Here is a 20,411-nt window from a genome sequence, read left to right as displayed (position 1 = left end):
TGAGCGTGGGGTCAAGACTCCTTGGCAGGGACACATTGCCTTAAAACTTCTGTAAGAGCTTTGGTTTCTACTGTATTACGATTGTACCACAGGGACAGAGGATAATGCTCACAGGAACCAGACAACAAGGTACCATGAACTAAGTACTGTTTTAGAGATGAATATCTTTAAACTTGAATATATCTTAAGCTATAGGTTTGGATCAAGGCTGCTGATAGGTGAAAAGAAAACTTTAAAATGCAAATTACATTGAAAGCGGTTCAAGTCTTTAAACCTAAAGGCAGTAATACATTTGTTGCTTTTAAACTAGAAATGACCTAAAATTTCTGGGTTTAAAACATATTATTAAATCAACCTTCACAGCAGTTAAACAAAAAGCTTTAAAAATTGTGTGTGGGCAGGGGTGAGGGGGTGGGGGTGAGGGGCAGAGATTTTTTTTTTAATTTGTGAAGAATTCAGTTAGGAAGAACAGCAGTTGCTACTCCCGGCAGATGGCCTGCTGTGTTCAGGATTTAGTTAAATACATTTCTCCTGTTTAAAACTAAGTGTTCTTTCCTGAGTTACCTTAGTCCTTCACAGGGGCCTTTAAAACACAAAAAAATAAACAGAAGCGATTCTTCAGCTGCTTTCTAAAATACTTAAGTTGAAAAGAGGAAAACTATGAAAATACTTTTTTTTTTGGTCACTTGCAGGGGAATTAGGAATTAGGGTTAGGATTCCCCAAGTAGAAGTTCTAGAGGTGAAAATTCATTGCTTACATTGACATTTCAAATTTAGGATTTCAATAATACTTTTTTCTTTTTTCACATGTACCATCTAGTAAAACAGATCCTCCCCGTCCACACATATCAATACTACCAACATGGGTAATTCGTTGAGCACAATGACAGACACCTTTAACTGGCCTTGGCATCTAGAAAATAGGGCTGACATTTCCCGTGGTCTTGCCTTCCTATCAGCCTTTTCCAAACTTCCAAAGATCCACACTGGCTGGTTAGAATTACAAGTGCTTTCAGCCTCTGAGTCTATCACCAGAGGTGTTGGAATCATCCATCTAGACTGATCTCAAGTAGTGTAAGGAGCCTGGGGTGCTTCAGCTTCTTAATGGCAGCCTTTCCTAATTGTGTTTTAAACTTCTAATCCTTTGGATGTTTTCCATTTTGCAGATCCTGAGTTTGTGTGTGAACGGACACTGAAATATTTCCTGGGAATTGCAGGAGGAAAATGGGTAGTTAGCTATTTTTGTAAGTACCGTATAATTTCTCCCCTCCTCCCTTTAACACCTCCAAATTGCATTTTGACACCTAACATTTTAACACCTAAGGTTTTTGCTGATGTTGAATCTGAATTAAGGAAAGGTCTTTAATGGTAACACTGAACTAAGTTTTATCTTTAGTGCATATGTCTTTGTTCAGATACGCTGGTGGTGTGGGGGGAAATGTTTTTCTTTTGATAACTAATAGGACCTAATCTGCTCCTGGCAATGTTAAGCATAAAATCTAGGGATTTATTTAATTGTAGGCAGAAATCCACATGTAGCAAGCACTTTTATAATGTTAAATTAAGCATCAGTGGTCTCTCTAGAAGGAAGTCTATTAAGGAGCTGTGGTTTTACAAAGAGAGGATCACTGTTCAGTGTTATTTCTCCCACAGTCTTATGTGAATCACTTCACCATCCACCTCCATGAAGGGAGATCTTCTGCTCTTGTGTAACCTGTCTTTTCTATGATCTCTTCAGGGGTCACCCAGTCTATTAAAGAAAGAAAGATGCTGGATGAGGTAGGTACTCTGTTTTACAAACTAATCAAAGAGACTTTATACCATTGAGTCATACAGTCACCAAAAATTTATCTGCTTCCTGCCTTGCACTACTTTCTAAAGATTTTCTTTGACAATATGGATCATCAAGAGTTATGCAGGGATTTCTCTGGTGATCTAGTGGTTAAGAATTTGCTTTCCAATGCAGGCAATGCAGATTCAATCCCTGGTTGGGGAACTAAGATCCCATATTCCACTGGGCAACTAAGCCTGCACACTGCAACTAGAGAAAGCCCACGCACTGCAGTGAAGACCCAGTGCAGCCCCCAAAAAAGAAAAAAAAAGAGTTATGCAGAGCAAACTAGACAATTCTGTGTTCTCACTTGTTTGTTTCAATAGAAACAATCCTTTCCTCAGAGAAAAGAAAAGGAATTTATAAAGTAGCAAACAAAGATTCATAAGCAGGAGAAACAGGCCCACGTAAATCTTACACACATACTTGTAGAAATGAGTTTTGTAGAAAACTCATTCACAGTTGAAGAACAATCCTTCATATTAACATGCAAATGTGTCTGTTTAGAAATCTGATTCCTTCAAAGAGATTTTACTCTTTGATACAGAGAACAGTGAAAGGTAAATAAGGTAGAGCGTAGGAGGAGGAATAATTTTAGCACAACCATCTTAGAGCTGCTGGTGACAACAGATCAGGCAAAATAAAATTACCAAAAAAGTTTTAAACTATTATGCACTATTCAATATATTCATAATTAATTGACATTTCTGTTGGTTTTAACTTTTCAATGACATTATTGGGAGCCTACTATCTGCTGGGCACCAGGAATACAGCAGAAAGCAAGACTGATAGGCCTCTGCTCTGGTGGGATGAATGTTCATTGGGGGGTGGGAGATACATAATAAATAAGATAAATAAAAATAAGTAGATAAATAAATAAAGATGTGTTTAAATATCAATAAACACTATGAAGAAATATACAGAACAACAGACTGGCAGTTGACTGGGGACAGAGGTTAACTATTAATATTTAGGTAAAGAGACCCAGGAAGCTTTCTGAAAAGCTTGAGCTGAGACCTAAGAAACAAGAAAGAATTGGCCTTGAAAAATGTAGGGAACAAATGTTATAGGCAGAGGATAGCATACATAAAGGTCTTAAGAAAGGAATGAGCTTGATTTGCTAAAGAAAACAGGCCAGGGAGGAACTTCTCTGGTGGTCCAGTGGCTAAGACTCTGCTCTACCAATGCAAGGGGCCCAGGTTCAGTCCTCGGTCAGGGAACTGGATCTCACATGCTGCAACTAAGAGTTCACATGCTGCAGCTGAAGATTGTAGGTCCTGTGTGCTGCAACTAGGACCCAGTGCAGCCAAATAAATATTTTAAAAAAGAAAGAAAAATGGGCCGGTATAGCTGGGGAGTTGGTGAATCTTATGTAGGCAGCTGAGTTTAGACAAGAGGTTGGAGAAGGTCATAGACAAGGGCCAGATTTGGTGTGAGTCATGGTAAAGAGTTTGAATGTTATCTGTACAGTAATGAGGCCTGGAAATGGTAAGAGAGTTTAGTTTGCGATGGTTGGAAATAAGACTTACTAATACGTTAAATTGGAGGATAGGGTAAAGAAAGGAATTGAGAAGGTAATGCTAAATTTTTGTCCTGAACAATGAAGTGGATGTTCAATTCAGTCGCTCAGTCATGTCCAACTTTTTGCCACCCCATGGACTGCAGCAGGCCAGGCTTCCCTGTCCATCACCAACTCCTGGAGCTTGCTCAGACTCATGTGCATTGAGTCGGTGATGCCATCCAGCCATCTCATCCTCTGTCATCCCCTTCTCCTCCTGCCTTCAAGCTTTCCCGGCATCAGGGTCTTTTCCAGTGAGTCAGTTCTTTGCATCAGGTGGCCAAAGTATTGGAGTTTCAGTTTCAGCTTCAGCATCAGTCCATCCAATGAATATTCAGGACTGATTTCATTTAGGATGGACTGTTTGGATCTCCTTGTAGTCCAGGGGACTGTCAAGAGTTTTCTCCAACACTACAATTCAAAAGCATCAGTTCTTCCGTGCTCAGCTTTCTTTATGGTCCAACTCTCACATCCATACATGACTACTGGAAAAACCATAGCTTTGACTAGATGAACCTTTATCGGCAAAGTAATGTCTCTGCTTTTTAATATGCTGTCTAGATTGGTCATAGCTTTTCTTCCAGGGGCAAGCATCTTTTAATTTCATGGCTGCAGTCACCATCTGCAGTGGTTTTGGAGCCTAAGAAAATAAAATTTGTCAACTGTTTCCTTATCTATTTGCCATGAAGTGATGGACCAGATACCATGATCTTTGTTTTTTGAATGTTGAGTTTTAAGCCAGCTTTTTCACTCTCCTCTTTCATTTTCATCAAGAGCCTCTTTAGTTCTTCTTCACTTTCTGCCATAAGGGTGGTGTCATCTGCATATCTGAGGTTATTGATATTTCTCCCGGCAATCTTGATTCCAGCTTGTGCTTCATCCAGCCCAGCATTTCTCATGACATACTCTGCATGTAAGTTAAATAAGCAGGGTGACAGTATACAGCCTATAAGTTAAATAAGCAGGGTGACAGTATACAGCCTTGATGTACTTCTTTCCCAATTTGGAACCAGGTCTTTGTTCCGTACCTAGTTCTAACTCTTGCTTCTTGACTTGCATACAGATTTCTCAGGAGGCAGGTTAGGCGGTCTGGTATTCCCATCTCTTTAAGAATTTTCCACAGTTTGTTGTGATCCACACAGTCAAAGGCTTTGGCATAGTCAGTAAAGCAGAAGTAGATGTTTTTCTGGAACTCTCTTGCTTTTTGCTATGATCCAATGAATGTGAGCTTCTTTTTTTGAATGTTGGTAATTTGAACTCTGTTTCCTCTGCCTTTTCTAAATCGAGTTTGAACGTCTGGGAAGTTCTCAGTTCATGTACTGTTGAAGCCTCGCTTGGAGAATTTTGAGCATTTCTTTGCTAGCGTGTGAGATGAGTGCAATTGTGCGGTAATGTGAACATTTGGCATTGCCTTTCTTTGGGATTGGAATGAAAACTGACCTTTTCCAGTCCTGTGGCCACTGCTGAGTTTTTCAAATTTGTTGGCATATTGAGTGAGCGCTTTCATGGCATCATCTTTTAGGATTTGAAATAGCTCAACTGGAATTCCATCACCTCCACTAGCTTTGTTCATAGTGATGCTTCCTAAGGCCCACTTGACCTCACATTCCAGGATGTCTGGCTCTAGGTGAGTGATCACACCATCGTGATTATCTTGGTCGTGAAGATCTTTTTTGTACAGTTCTTCTGTGTATTCTTGCCACCTCTTCTTAATATCTTCTGCTTCTGTTAGGTCCATATTGTTTCTCTCCTTTATTGAGCCCATCTTCGCATGAAATGTTCCCTTGGTATCTCTAATTTTCTTGAAGAGATCTCTAGTCTTTCCCATTCTATTGTTTTCCTCTATTTTGCATTGATCACTGAAGAAGGCTTTCTTACCTCTCCTTGCTATTCTTTGGAATTCTGCATTTAGATGGGTATATCTTTCCTTTTCTCCTCTGCCTTTAGCTTCTCTTCTTTTCTCAGCTGTTTGTAAGGCCTCCTCAGGCAACCGTTTTGCCTTTTTGCATTCCATTTTCTTGGGAATGGTCTTGATCACGCCTCTTATACAATTGTCAGGATGGTAAAACATCTGCCTACAGTGCGGGAGACCCAGGTTCAATCCCTGGGTCGGGCAGATCTCCTGGAGAAGGAAATGGCAACCCACTTCAGTATTCTTGCCTGGAGAATCCCATGGATGGAGGACCCTGGCAGGCTACAGTCCATGGGGTCGCAAAGAGTCGGACAGGACTGAGTGACTTCACTCACTCACTCACTCTGATTGTCAGGAACAATGAAGTGAATGTTAGTGATGTTAATTAGATAAGGAAGACATGAGGGAGGAGCATGTTGGGAGGGGGAGGAGTAAGAGGCAGGATTAGAATCAAGAGCTCTGTTTTATTTATTTATTTTAAAAATTATTTATTTATTCATTTTCGGCTGCTCTGGGTCTTCATTGCTGCAGGCAGCCTTTCTCTAGTTGCAGGAGAGCAGGGGCTACTCTCTAGTTTTGGTGCACAGGCTTCTCACTGCAGTAAGCGTCTCTTGTTGTGGCTTGCAGGCTCTAAGGTGCAGGCTCAGTACTTGCGGCTCACAGGCTTAGTTGCCCAGAAGCATGTAGGATCTTCCTGAACTGGTATCCCCAGCATTGCAAGGCAGATTCTTAACCACTGGACCACCAGGGAAGCCCAATGAGCTCTGTTTCAGATGCATGGATTTGGGAAATTATGTTGTGTGACACCCAGTTAGAGGGGTTAGTAGGCACAGCGGTACCACAAGGACTGTTAATTTTAGGTGAAGTCGCTCGGTTGTGTCCGACTCTTTGCGACCCCGTGGACTGTAGCCTACCAGGCTTCTCTGTCCTTGGGATTCTCCAGGCAAGAATACTGGAGTGGGTTACCATTTCCTTCTCCAGGGGATCTTCCCGACCCAGGGATGGAACCCAGGTCTCCCGCATTGGAGGCAGACGCTTTAACCTCTGAGCCACCAGGGTTCAAATAGATAACATATTTATCACTAGACTCTTCTCACTCACATGACCAGGAAATATTCAGAGTTCTTTTTTTTTTTTGACCATACCATGCAGCATTTGAGATTTTAGTTCCCCAGCTGGGATGGAACCCGTGCCCCCTGCACTGGAAGCACAGAGTCTTAACCACTGGACCACAGGAAAGTCCCAGAGTTATTTCACCTAATAACAGCCTGTGATTATACTTATGACTTTATTTTTCTTTGTAATACTCTTAGCAACAAATGTGGTCCCTGACAATCTGAGTTTCAGTAAGAATTATTTCTAAGCATTCTTTTCCCCAAATTCTCCCCAAAGCTCTAACCTCTCCAATTTGATTAGTCTTTATTTCCTCATCCTTGACCAGTCAAAATATGATTATGAAAAGCCTCTTTCTTCAGTATATTAAATGTATACTTTATCATTTTGGTTTCATTAACTATAAATCTCTCAATGGGAAACCTGATAAGCCCTTACTTCTTTAGATGGTAATACAAATTGATTTAAAAGATCAGGAATTCTCCAGTTACCTTTAAATAGCCCAGCATTAGCAGTTTAATCTAAATGCTAAGTGAATGTTTTGAGAGGAGATAGATGTTGAAAATTAAAATACGTCGAGTCCCAGTGAGGTGAAAAGCCAATTGTTAGTTTCTGTCCAGAAAGATTTGCTTCAATGAATTGATTTCAGCAGCTGAGATGCTGGTCATTTCATTCATTCTACCAATAAGGATGAATTTGGGGAAGGGGGTCAAAACTGCCTGGCAATACATTCCTTAAATATTACGTATCTCCTCTGTTTCCATTGAAGGAAGCTTTTTCTCTGACCCTTGTGGTTTGGGTTTGGTTTCTTTCAGCATGATTTTGAAGTCAGAGGAGATGTTGTCAATGGAAGAAACCATCAAGGCCCAAAGCGAGCAAGAGAATCCCGGGACAAGAAGGTAAAGCCCTTCGCCCCCATGTTGACAAAAAGCCCACCTACTCCTCTGCATTCTGACCCGCTTCAAGGAGATGGTCTCATTCATCTTATAAGGGGCCTTATAAGATGGTCCCTTACACTGCTGGAACAAGTAGGTGCGTTGATAATAGGGTTTTTTTTTTTTTTGGCTTTCCTAAGCCAACAAAGTAAATAAGTACAGTCATTCCTCAATACCCTTAGGGAATTGGTACCAGGACACCCTGAAGATAACCAAAATCCAAGGATGTTCAAGTCCCTTTTAAAAATGATATAGCATTTGCATATAATATCTTCCCTTATATTGTTTTAAAATTTTTGCTTTGTTTGCTGTGCTCAGACTTTCTCTAGTTGCTGCGAGCAGGGTCTACTTTCTCATTTGGTGACTTCTCTTTTTGCAGAGCATGGGCTCTAGGGCATGTATGCTTTAGTAGTTAAGTCTCATGGGCTCTAGAGCACAGGCTCAGTAGCTGTGGCACCCAGGCATAGTTTACCTCAAGGCATGTGGGATCTTCCCAGAGCAGGGACCAAACCCATGTTCCTCCTACTGGCAGGCAGATTGTTAACACTGAACTACCAGGAAATTCCATTTCCCATATACTCTAAATCAACTCTAGATTACTTCTAATATCTAGTACAGTGTAAATGCTATATAAATGGTTGTCAAAAAGCAAATTCAAGTTTGCTTTTTGGAACTTTCTAGAAAAAAAAAATTTTTTTTTTTTCTCTTAAATATTTTCCATTGACAGTTGATTAAATCTGGACATAGAACTTGTTGGATCCAATAAGGCAGTAGGCCAACTGTATTATCTGTTTTATAAATGAGGGAGCTTAGAGGTTTAGAGAAGTTATGTAATTTGGATTTCCTTCTAGGGTGCAAATCTTAGCTGATAAATGGCAGAGCTGGCATTTGAGATAGATGTGAATCTAAAACCTTTGCACTTTCTCCTTTGCAGTGGTGTTTCTTTGCAGCAGTGTGGTAAGTGTTGTGAGGGGGGTGTACCCAGTGCTGTCTGGGGAGCATAGAAGAGGAAGTGAAATCATTAGCAACATCTGTGCCATGTTCACTATATCCAGGGACTGCTAATTAATTAAGAATTTTACAGCAACTCTACGAAGCATGTACTATAATTATGCCTATTTTATAGATGAGAAAATTAAGGCTCAAAGAGGTTGAATATATTGCTCAAGCTCACACAGCTGGTTGTGAGCCCAACTAGAAGCTGAACCCCTGCAGTCGCCCTCTCAAATCTGACTCTTAATGACACCACCATAGTTTCCTGGCATGTTATAGGAGGTTTCATACAGGAAGAAAATTAATTATTCTAACAACTTTACAAATAAAAGACTATAGGCCCAGGAAGATTCAGACTTTCCTCCCCAGATCATACCATTGTGGATGATGAAGCCAAAATTATGTCATTCTCTCAGGGAGAAGTCCAGGCAAGATTTCACACCTTCAGAAAGACACATGTACCCCAGTATTCATTGCAGCACTATTTACAAATCGATAAATGAATGGATAAAGAGGATTTTGGGTGTGTGTATACACAATGGAATATTACTCAGCCATAAAAAGGAATGGAATTGGGTCATTTGTAGTGATGTGGATGGACCTAGAGTCTGTCATATAGAGGGAAGTCAGAAAGAGAAAAAGAAATATTGTATATTAATGCAAATGTATGGAATCTAGAAAAATGGTACTGTTGAGCCTGTTTGCAGGGCAGGAGTAGAGATACAAACATAGGGAACAGACATGTGGACACAGTGCAGGAAGGGGAAGGGGAAATTAACTGGGAGAGTAGCATTGACATATATACACTACCATTTGTGAAATAGACAGCTAGTGGGAAGCTGCTGTATAGCGCAGGGAGCTCAGCTCAGTCCTCTGATGACCTAGAGTGGTGGAATGGGCTGGGGAATTGGGAGGAAGGTTCACGAGGGAGGGGATATATATACACACATATAGCTGATTCACGTAATTGTGCAGCAGAAACTAACACAACCTTGTAAAGCAATTATACTCCAACTTAAAAAAAAGAGATTTCAAAAAAAAAGATTTCATACCTGCCTGTCAGGCCTGAGCTGGCTGCTCTCAGGTCACTGAGCACTTATGCTCCTGGTCTGCATTCCTTCCTTTTTCAAATGTGTACCGCTGGGCATCTCAGAACATCCCCATACAGAGCACCTCCTGTTCCTTTATAGGACTTGAGAGAGAGCCAACAGAGATGCTTTTCTGAGGAAAACTGCTTTGGGAGATGAGCACAGATCAAGCCCTGGAGCTCAGAAACCCTTGGGGTTGGCGTACCCTCACCCTTTGAGTCTATCAAGTAACTTCCAGATGCCAAGAAAAGTTGCTGCCCTGTTTCTCCTCCTGCTTGGGCCCCAGGGCAGCTCTGTGTGAGCCAGTCAGTTGTTTTTATTCCACTGGATGCGAGGCAGAATCAGCACCAGATTCTTCCTTCCTTAAAAGGAAAGTCCAACGTTTGGAGTTTTGTCCTGCATTTGTAATGGCAATGACAGAACATGCTGGTCAAAGTAATGTCGTTCATAAGACACCAAGTGTCACCGTAGTGTTTTCTTGTGGAAGAGAAATGTATTTGAAGAGGTGAAATTTCAGATTTCCTATCTCATAACTAGACATCCTCATCAGTGAATGTCAGCCTGGATGTTGACATCCAGAATGGAATTAGGAACTAGAATTCCTAATCTTTTGTACTATTTGCAGCAACATTTGGCTCCAGTCGGGCTTCCCTGGTAGCTCGGTTAGTAAAGAATCCGTCTGCAATGCAGGAAACCCTGTTGATTCCTGGGTCAGGAAGATCCGCTGGAGAAGGGATAGGCTACCCACTCCAGTTTTCTTGGGCTTCCCTCGTGGTTCAGCTGGTAAAGAATCCACCTGCAATGTGGAAGACCTGGGTTGGAGACCTGGGTTCGATCCCTGAGTTGGGAAGATCCTTTGGAAATGGGAACAGCTACCCACTCCAGTATTCTGGCCTGGAGAATTCCATGGACTGTATAGTTCATGGGGTCCAACAAGTCAGACACGACTGAGTGACTTTCACTTCACTTCACTTGGCTCCAACTGGCCATCTGGAGACAACTTTTAGCATCATAAATATGTAGGTCCTTCCAACAGGTTTGGGATGCAGTTTATTTGTAGAGATAGTAAGAATGGCACAGATGGAGGTTGTCATTTACAGCAGAAGCAGACTTGTCCTGCTGTCTGTCCTTATTCCTCTGGCTAAGGTTAAAGTGGGAGGGGAGGAAGGAGAGAGGTGACTATTTCCTAAAAGGCCATCATGTGTTTTTAGCTTCCTGATTTTTCTCTGCTCCAGTCTCTCTTGAAGCCATGTGAGTTCTAGGCTAGACAGTTTTCGTTTTCGTGGAATGGAGAGAAAGAAGGTGGGTCAGGAGAGAACACAGGCTACCAAAATCGTATGTATCCAGCCAACTGGCACAATTTCGACTTTTTCTTAAAAATGATACTTAATTCCTTCCCTAAGAACCTATGCCAAAGCATGTGTAAGAATTTGCTTGTCTGGAAAGAGTCGCCACCAGCCACATGAAGCTGTGTACATTGTGATTAACTAAAACTAAATTAAATAGGAAGTTCAGTTCCTCAATCATCCTGATCACATTTCAAGTGCTCCTTAGCTACAGGTAACTCATTAAAGCAAATATAGAACATTTCCACCATCACAGAAAGTTCTTTTGGACAGTCTGTCGAGTACTGTGAGTAGAAGAGGTATCTACAAGTTACAGTGTGATCTGTGTCTCCTGAAATTTATGCAGTCAGCTTAGTGGAGAGAGGCAGAATCAGGCTTCACTGTCAGATTAAAGACAGCTTGGGTTGCCTGAAGGAACAATGGCCATTCAAAGAGCAGTGTGAAGGCAGGAACAGATGTTCTGGGACTAGAAGAAAAGGAGCATGTACACATAAGTATAAACCTCTCTGGCAATTAGGGTCAGAGTTCGTACTGACTTATCAAGTCTGGATAGACATCAAACTTCAGATGATAACTTGAATCTTTTGCCATCCAAGCCTTTTCTTAAACATAAAGGAGGACCAGTTTTTTTCTTCTCATCTTACAAGAAGTATAGTTTACCTGCACAGGTCAGGGGAGAGCCTGAACCTGATTGGTAGCAAGGTGGGATACTCAGCCCTTGAACGACAATGAATGACTGTCTGTAGAGTAGATCAAATACATATAGCACTTAAATTCTTCTAAAATCCATCAGTGTTGTGGACACTGGGCTGATTATCTCTGGAAAATAGCAGCAGAAATTATCAGGTGTTAAAGAAAAGGAAAAGTTCTTACTTTTGAGAGTCTCTATATTGCTTTGGCGGGAAAGTTGCCCTCCATGGCATGTGGGATTTTAGTTCCCCAACCAGGGACCGAACCCTTGCCCGCTGTTTTGGAAGTGCCATCATAACCACTGGACCACCAGGTTAAGTCCTCTATATTGCTTTTTATAAAATCTGTATCTTTTACAATGAATGTTTCTTTCTCTCCACCCCTCTGTCCCTCTTTTCTCCCAGATCTTCAAGGGCCTAGAAATCTGTTGCTATGGACCTTTTACCAATATGCCCACAGGTAAGAGAACTGCTGAATCCAGCACCAACCTTTCCGCTACATCATCACCTTATGGGGGTTCCCTCAGGTGGGTGAAATATTCTAGAGGTTATTCTCTTTCTCTACCACCCATTAGACAAAACTGCACCTAAATCGCCTATGGCAGGGAACTAGCCCAGTGCCCCTTCTCAAGAGCTAGAACTAGAAGGCAATGAAGAGTTAGCACACAGTATGCTCTGTGCTCGGTGGGATAGAGCTGCTTTTACTGCCCTTTGGTCTAAGAAAGGGGGAAATAATAAGTTAGGGAGAAGATACCTTTTAGGCTTGTAAATGTCAAGAAAGAATTCTGCTCCTCCTAAACCATCTTTATTTGAAACAGAGACAAAAGCACAGCAGCTGCCTAAGCCCTGTGGGCCTGGGGCTCCACGCAGGCCCAGAGCAGAGGAAGACTCTTGATGAACATTTTCTAATTAAATTCGATACTGAATGTAATGTTATGTTGAGAAGTGCTGTGGAGCTCAGCTCTGGAGTTGTGCAGCACTGAGGTCCTGAGGTGTGTATAGATTTGGTTCATTCTTTTCCAAACAGAGGCTACCCTCTGGCTACCCCACTTTGCCTCTGTACCCACTTCTGTCCCAGAGATCAGGTCCTCCTAATCCCCCAAGGACCAGATGAGCAGAACCTGGCAAAGTAATTTTGCTTTTGTCTTTATTGCTTACTGATTGGATTTTTATGAAGTTTCCAAGTGCCACTCAGAGCTTTCTCAGTGTTTCTGTACTTTGATATAATGAGAACCGGGGTCTCTAGCAGCTGTCATTTTGGAGGTGAGTTAATGGACCTCAGTGTACTCAGCCAAACAAGAAGGAGCATCTCAGCAATCCCTAGAAATGGACTGACTGATGGAAAAGAGAACTTAAAGCTGCCTGGAAGCCACCCACAGTGGTCAGTTCTGCTGATTTTTCCAGGTCCAAGTGGCATATTTCTATGATCTCTTCCGATTTTTCTTCCCCCAAGTGATTTGATTCCAGCTCTGTAGACAGCCTTTCCCCACCCATGTGCTGAGTTTCTGTCCAGGGTGACTTGTATTTTTTTCTTGACTGAATGAATTATCTTCCCGTCTCTTGACATTTACAGTAATTACCACCAAGCATGGTGCTCTCAGTGGTTTTGATTATCAATTACCAACACAGAATTAGGCAAGGAAGGAGGGATGGCGGGTGGGTATTTTTTTCACAGTATCTTAGCCAGCAATTTAGCAAATTAGTGGAAATTAGGTCTTTGGTTTTTTTTTTTTTTTCTTCCAAAGAGTTTCATTTGAGAGACTTTGACCTTATCTACCAAGTGGCCTTATGGGAATGATAAGCAAAGTAGGTAGCACATCAGTGGCAAATTGACTTACTTTGTAGAATTAGAATTTGTAGTTTAAGGCCTTTCTGTCCGTTTGGAGTGGCAAAACACGGACTCTCCTACTGAGAAGTTTTCCTGTAAGCCTTCATCCAGAGGACGATGGGGTAGAGAGCTCAGGTAAATGTAGATTACTATGGTGATTTTGAGTCTAAATGTCCTGTTTAGATCAACTAGAGTGGATGGTGCAGCTGTGTGGGGCTTCTGTGGTGAAGGAACCCTCATCATTCACCCCAGACCAGGTAAGTGTTTGGTGCCCTATCAGGAAGGACATAGTATCCTGTCCTGAGATTGAGCAAGATAGAACCCATGAGTCCCTAGGAACCCCCCAATGTACCCTCAGGTGCCTTACCTCACCCTGACCCTTCTCTGACCTTGTACCTGTGCCAGAAAACTCTATCGCTAAGGGATAAGGTATTTAGCTCCAGGTATTTAGCACACCTAGGGGATACTCGGAGAAGGCAATGGCATCCCACTCCAGTACTCTTGCCTGGAAAATCCCATGGACGGAGGAGCCTGGTAGGCTGCAGTCCATGGGGTCGCTGCGGGTTGGACACGACTGAGCGACTTCACTTTCACTTTTCACTTTCATGCATTGGAGAAGGAAATGGCAACCCACTCCAGTGTTCTTGCCTGGAGAATCCCAGGGACAGGGGAGCCTGGTGGGCTGCTGTCTATGGGGTCACACAGAGTCGGACACGACTGAAGTGACTTAGCAGCAGCAGGGGATACTCTTTCCCTCTGTGTGCATGTATGCTCAGTCGCTCAGTTGGATGCAACTCTTCGACCTCATGGTCTGTAGCGCGCCAGGCTCCTCTGTCCAAGAGATTCTCCAGGCAAGAGTGCTAGACTGGGTTGCCATTTCTTCCTCTAGGGGATCTTCCCAACCCAGGGATCAAACATGGGTCTCCTGCATGTCCTGCGTTGGCAAGTGAATTCATTACCACCGAGCCACCTGGGAAGCCCTCTTTCCCTCTGACCCTTCCTTTTTACCATGTGCCCTTCTCCCTCATTTGTGTGGTCATCTGCAGAGTATAGTCTGCTTCAGCAAACCATTGAGAAGTGGTGAAGTGACTGTTGCAAAAGTTCTGTTCTGACACCCTCAATGCTTTTTCCTTCCTGGGGGTGCAGGGTACCCACCCAGTTGTGGTCGTGCAGCCGGATGCCTGGACAGAGGATGCTGGCTTCCATGGTGAGTCTCTCTGTAAGCCTTCATCCAGAGGAGTCTGGGGTAGAAGGTCCAGGTTAAGTGTGCAGATTACTGTGGTAGGTTTAAATGTTGTATTTGTATCAACTGGGTGGAGGGTGCACCTGTGAGGGCCTCCAGAAGGCCATAGGCTTGTACCTGCGTCCTATGGGGCAGGATGCATTTTATTCACTACAGATTACCCAGTGTTTGATTAACACAGTTCTCAAATCAAACAAACAAAAAAAAACACAGTTCTCAGCACACTTTACATGCTCAATAAATATTTGTTGCATGAATGAATGAATGGCTGAAATGTCCTTTCAAAACATGATTGTTGTTTATTTTGTATTTTAAAAGTAGTGCCTGAATTGTTTCCCCGGGGGGGATGGTTAAACATGAAAATTCATCACATAAAATATAAATGAGCACAAACACAATAAAATAATACCAGTAAGCCCAAGATCGTCCCCTTGGAGAGGATCACCATAAAGTTCTTCGAGGCCTCTGTGTGTGTGTGTGTCTGTGTATACACAGGTATGTTTTATACAGATGTGATCATGCTTATCAACTGTTTTGCTTTTTCACTTAAGATATTTCAAACATGTTTCCACATCATTAAATTGCAATGCTGTTTTGCTCTTTCTGTTGATTTTTCCTTTAACAGATTGGAGCTCATGTTAGTACAGTTGTCAGAGGCTGTAGGCTTTTTACCAGTAGTCACTCCTGAGCTTCAGAGTAAGGTTCTATTAATACATCCTGAAGCATTGCTGAGGATCCGTGATTTTGCTCCTGCCGGAGGAGCTCTACAAACTCATCCAACCAGTTGCCCTGAGTAGATTTAGAGTCTCGTCTGAGAAATGTGAACTGATACTAATCTCTGCTTGTGTTCTTTGTCCCCAGTGATCGGGCAGATGTGTGAAGCACCCGTGGTAACCCGAGAGTGGGTACTGGACAGTGTGGCCCTCTACCAGTGCCAGGAGCTGGACACCTATCTGGTCCCCTAGGTCACCCAGAGCTGCTGCTGATTCCAGCCAGCTGTGTATATTAGAGATAGGGCCTGTCTCTGCAGGACCCCAAGAATGAGCTTAAGAAATGGTCTTTTTCCAGGTCTAAGAAGCGCCTCTTCAGTACTTCCACAGCCCCGATTACTAAATATTTTATGTACATCAGCGTGAAAAGAACTTCTGACTCTGCAAGGGTTGCTTAAAGATTTTCTGCTTCAGGTCTCCCTTTGAAATCTGCCATGAGCACAAAATTATAGTAATTTTTCACCTGAAAAGAATTTAAAATAATTTAAACCCCACCAATTGAACAGGATGCTGATTCATTATTTATCAGCCCTATTCCCCGTCCGAGGGTGAGCTGGAGGCACAGAGTGGCTGGCCTCAGGAGAATAGCTGGTTTCACCAAATTTGTTTCTCAAAAACCTTGTGTTCTTAAAGGCCAAAAGTCAGATCCTTCAATGGAAGGTGAATGCTTAGGGATCTATGACGTGACTTAAAATCAGAACAGTCCGAGGGCAGCTCTCAAGTGTTGGAATGGAGCATTAGGGAGTGAATCCAGAGGCAGGTAATGGATATAATATAAAATTTGAGGATTATTTAGAAGAGAGGGGAGTAATACTGGCCCTGATCTCCTAAAGTCTGGGCCATAGTTGTTGCATTTCTGAAGAATTTCTCAGCACTAATGTGCTCTAAAACAGAATCTTTTCAAGAACTGGTGTCCAAAGAGAGTCTTCTAACTCCCCATTAGTAATAAATAAAATGTTTATTGTAGCTCTGATATGTGACCCATTCCTCTTGAAACGTAAGATCTCTGATATGAATATTTCATGTCCGTAAGATGACGGATCCCACCAGGAAAGGAGCTTTTTGCTTTCCTTGAGGTAATTTTTTGCTCCCTATTGCTGAACTATACAGATTCATAAATAATTTTGTTTGCTGAAGGAAGAGAAAGTGTGTCATAAACTCATGATCCAGGGCTGTTTATAACTGTTGGAAGGACTAGGTCTTCCTTACTCCCCCAGTGTGTGGGGCAGTAAAGACTTGATTATACAATATGTTTTGTAAATGTTGTATTTTCACCTGCAAATAAACTTGGTAGCAAACACTTCCACCAAGTCTGATGGCTCACTTGCAGACTTGCTCAGAGGTTTTTCTCACTGTACGTTCATCTCCTCTGTTGTTGTTGTTTAGTTGCTAAGTCTTGGGTCCAACTCTTTGTCACCCCATGGACTGTAGCCCATCAGGCTCCTCTGTCCATGGGATTTCCCAGGCAAGAATACTGGAGTGGGTTGCCATTTCCTTTTCCAGGGGATCTTCCCAACCCAGCGATCCAACCCAAGTCTCCTGCATTGGCAGATGGATTCTTTACCACTGAACCACCAGGGAAGCCCCTCTCATCTGTTAAATGCGGGTAATAATAGTACCTACCTCCTAGGATTATCAAGGGGACTTCAAAATCTTATTGTACTTGTTTTGTGTTGCTGCCATAACAAATTGTCACGAATCTAGTGGCTTAAAACTACACCATTTATTATCTTACAGTTCCTTAGGTCAGAAGTCCAAGACAACTCAGCTGGTTTCTTTGTTTCAGGTTTCACAAGACTGTGTTTCTTCCCAGAGGCTCTGGGAATGAATGTTTCCAAGTTCATTTCATGTTGTTCAGATTGTTCCCTGCAGTCTTATGACTGAGATATCTATTCTTTGCTGGCTGTCAGCCAGAGGTCACCCTTAGCTTCTAGAGGTCACCCACATTCCAAACTCATGGCCTCTTACCTACATCTTCAGAAGCCAGCATTGCCTGCTCAAAGATCACTTACGGGATCTTTCTGACTCCTGCTTCTACCTCATAACTTCTGCCAGACAAATTTCTGTTTCTGGTAGGAGTGTACCCACCAGGTAATCCAGGGTGATCTCCCTATCTTAAGGTCCATAATTAGAGTTTCAAAGTCCCTTCACAGCAGCAACCTAGCTTAGTGCTTGATTGAATAACCCCTGGGGCCAGAAATCCAGGGAGGACATCTTTAGAATTCTGACAACCCCTCTTATTTAACATGCTTAATCCACTGATAACTGTATCATCTTTTCTTGGTCTTTGCTCTGTTCAGAAATTAGCATCCTTTTTGACACAAAGAGAGGGAAATCCTTGCATAATTCAGTACTGCCTTATTTGTAAGGAAGGCGGATAGGTGAGGGAGAAACTAGAGAAAATGGAACTACCTGCCATTATATTTTTATCTCATTTAGTCCTTTCATTTATTTATTTTTGGTTTCGCTGAGTCTTCAATGATGTGCATGAGCTTTCTCTAGTTGCAGTGAGCGGGGCTCCTCTTGGTTGTGGTGCATGGGCCCTAGAGCAAAGCCTCAGTCGTTGTGGCATATGGGCTTTGTTGGCCCTGTGGCATATGGAATCTTCCCACACCAGGGATCCAACCATGTACCCTGCTTCACCAGGTGGATTCTTAACCACTGGACCACCAGGGAAATCCCTCATTTAGTCTTCATCACAGCTCTGTGAGGTGGGTATTTGTCACCTCATTTGAAGACCAGGAGCTAGAAATTCAAGATTTTACTCAGAGTTTGCACAGCTAGTAAATGACAACGCAAAGATCTGAACCCACACCCTTTCCATCCCACCATTCAGCTTTTCACCTGCATCTGTCACTGACCCTGGGTCAGAAAGCAGCGATTCAGGTCAAGGGAATTTGGGGAGAGGTGTGAATTATGAGAGGAATTAGTGCACTTTGGCTTTTTTTTTTTTTGGTCACGCCATATGGCATGTGGGATCTTGTCGCCCACCAGGGAATCAAACCTATGCCCCCTCTATTGGACTGCCAGGGGAGTCCCTCTCTGGTTTCTTTTATGGTCTGTAGTGGGAGGCAGTAGAAAATTCCTACATCCTGATGGCAGCTCTCCTTGGAAAGCAGCCCTAGGCAAGGGGATTTACATGACTGGATCCTAGCTACTTGTTTTCCCACTCCCATCCAGTTTCCTCACTTAGGGTTGTTTATCTTTCAGTTGTCCAGATCAGTCCAGTTCAGCCTCACCCACTGCGCAACCTCTTGGGCCCAGGGCAGCTTCCTGTCTACCTGACAGAGAGTCCATAAAGGCAGGCAGGAAGCAAGTGCTTCACAGTCTTCAGTCTGAAATGTCTCATTCCTGTGACAAGCCATGGCTTACTGGACCCTGAGAGTAAGCTAGGCCTCATCCTGCTTCCCCTATCATTGATGGGTTAATAGAAAAAGTGACATCTATGTAGTATATCGTGCCTTCCCAGGAATCCTGAGTGAAAGCAGACTAAGAAGTTTTCTGTAATTGTCTCTTAAGATCTCCCAACAAATATCCACCCAATCTGTTTTCCCTGCTCTGCCTAATCTCTCCCAGAAGTCAGCTTCTGGGCCTGGCCTCATGATGCTTGGCAGAGCTTAAGAATCTTATCTGTGGATGGAGTAAAGCTACTTGCTTTTTTGACCTCTGGCTTTAAGGTATCCTCCCACTTTTCCATCCCACAATCATCAGCCCTTTCTGGGCATAGCAGCCTTTGGGGAATGATTTCCTGTACTGCCTTTATCTCATTTTGTGAAATGAACTTCTGCAAAGAAGCTGGAAGGGAAGGAGAAGAGGAGGGATTATCATGCAGGCACAGGGAGAGGGGCCTAGAGAAGAGCTCATAGATTATCTCCCTCCTAAAAAATGCAACCAGAATCATCCACAAAGTATCGGCTCAAAAACATTCAGGGGAAGAAAGGAATCGGTATTGGGGAGGTTGGAGCGGAAGGAGCCAAGGTGCCCAGAATGTATCCTGTGAAGGCTGCAAGGAGCAGATAAGGGCAGCCCCAGAGGCAGGGAGCACAGGGAGCAGGGGAGGGTGAGGCGGGAACTGCAGATCCACCTATAGAACCTGAGAGAGAGTGGGGCTCTCTGGCCAGGAATGGGGGAGCTAGCTGTGAAATGGCTAAGCCCGGGAACCCTGTACCAAACTCCAAGAATGCCTGGCTCCCTTCAACAGCCTGTAAATCTGCCCCTAACAAGGAGGAAATTAAAGAAATGAATCTGGGCAAATAGAAAATTAAGGAGAACTGGAGACAGCCAGCTGCTGTGGAGAGCAGGGATCAGGGAGGTGCAGGAGGAGGATTCCGAAATGAGTCTCAGAGATCAGGAAAATCTTAAGTAATGGTTTGAGGGGCTGGAAGAAATGGAGAACAGCAGACTCCCAGTATGTTGTGGGAGCCAGCCAACCAGAGCTCAGGGACCCAGAATGAAAGGGCAGATTAGCACAGTGATTCTCAAACCACAGTCCCCTGATGGGGAGTGAGAGGGGAGGCTGAGACAAAACCTGTTAGCTATGCAGATTCCAGGGCCTCACTCTAGACCTAGTGAATCAGAAACTGGGGGAAGAGCCCAGCAGTCTGAGAGTCTGAAGCAAGTTCAGGTTTGAGAACCACTGGCTTAGTGGAAGGGGCTGCTAATTGGTATAAAATGTCACCCATGGTCTATTCTTTTGTCTCCAGGAGAAGTAGGTCTTAGGCCCCTTAAGGAAAACTAAGGTTCCCGGGGTCGTGAGTGGATCTATCTACAGAGCTGGCTCCAGTTGACTCCAGAATGGCTCTTTAAACAAATATGAAGCAAAGGACAAAGATTAAATTATATTAGCAACCTAGGAGCTGAAGAGCCAGGCTGCTTAAAACAACAGCTTGAGGTTTAGGAGGTTTTATTAATATTTAAATTGCAGTGAAACCACAGCTGCAGCCTTTGACTCCAGCATAGAGATATGCAAATGTGGCATTGCAACAAAAGGCAATTTCAGACAACCCTCCAGGTAATGAGAACAAATACAACAAATGATTTTATAATTTACCTTTATTGACTGACAGAAATCAAGCTCTTACACAATGAGAGGTGGCCACCAGCGG

At 43.0% G+C, this 20,411-nt stretch overlaps 1 protein-coding gene across 10 annotated transcripts in view; it reads left to right on the top strand.

Moving 5' to 3' along the window:
* The window catches only part of BRCA1 (BRCA1 DNA repair associated), a 71,998-nt gene extending 55,393 nt beyond the window's left edge, over nucleotides 1–16,605 (top strand). For 9 of the 10 annotated variants that reach the window (XM_070366833.1, XM_070366831.1, XM_070366830.1 and 6 more), the window contains 7 exons: nucleotides 1,167–1,244; nucleotides 1,739–1,779; nucleotides 7,230–7,313; nucleotides 11,871–11,925; nucleotides 13,477–13,550; nucleotides 14,440–14,500; nucleotides 15,398–16,605. In XM_070366833.1, coding sequence (XP_070222934.1) covers nucleotides 1,167–1,244; nucleotides 1,739–1,779; nucleotides 7,230–7,313; nucleotides 11,871–11,925; nucleotides 13,477–13,550; nucleotides 14,440–14,500; nucleotides 15,398–15,501 — 497 coding nt within the window. In that variant the 3' untranslated portion in view covers nucleotides 15,502–16,605. Of the gene's footprint in view, nucleotides 1–1,166; nucleotides 1,245–1,738; nucleotides 1,780–7,229; nucleotides 7,314–8,283; nucleotides 8,307–11,870; nucleotides 11,926–13,476; nucleotides 13,552–14,439; nucleotides 14,501–15,397 lie in introns of those variants that run through there. The other variant, XR_011463466.1, reaches the window with a different exon arrangement.
* The last annotated feature ends 3,806 nt before the right edge of the window (nucleotides 16,606–20,411 follow it).

The sequence above is a fragment of the Bos mutus genome, unplaced genomic scaffold (assembly GCF_027580195.1).
Source record: "Bos mutus isolate GX-2022 unplaced genomic scaffold, NWIPB_WYAK_1.1 CTG215, whole genome shotgun sequence".
Classification (NCBI taxonomy): Eukaryota; Metazoa; Chordata; class Mammalia; order Artiodactyla; family Bovidae; genus Bos; species Bos mutus.
The sequence above is the reverse complement of the archived record's forward strand: the minus strand, read 5'-3'. Positions and strand labels throughout refer to the sequence as shown.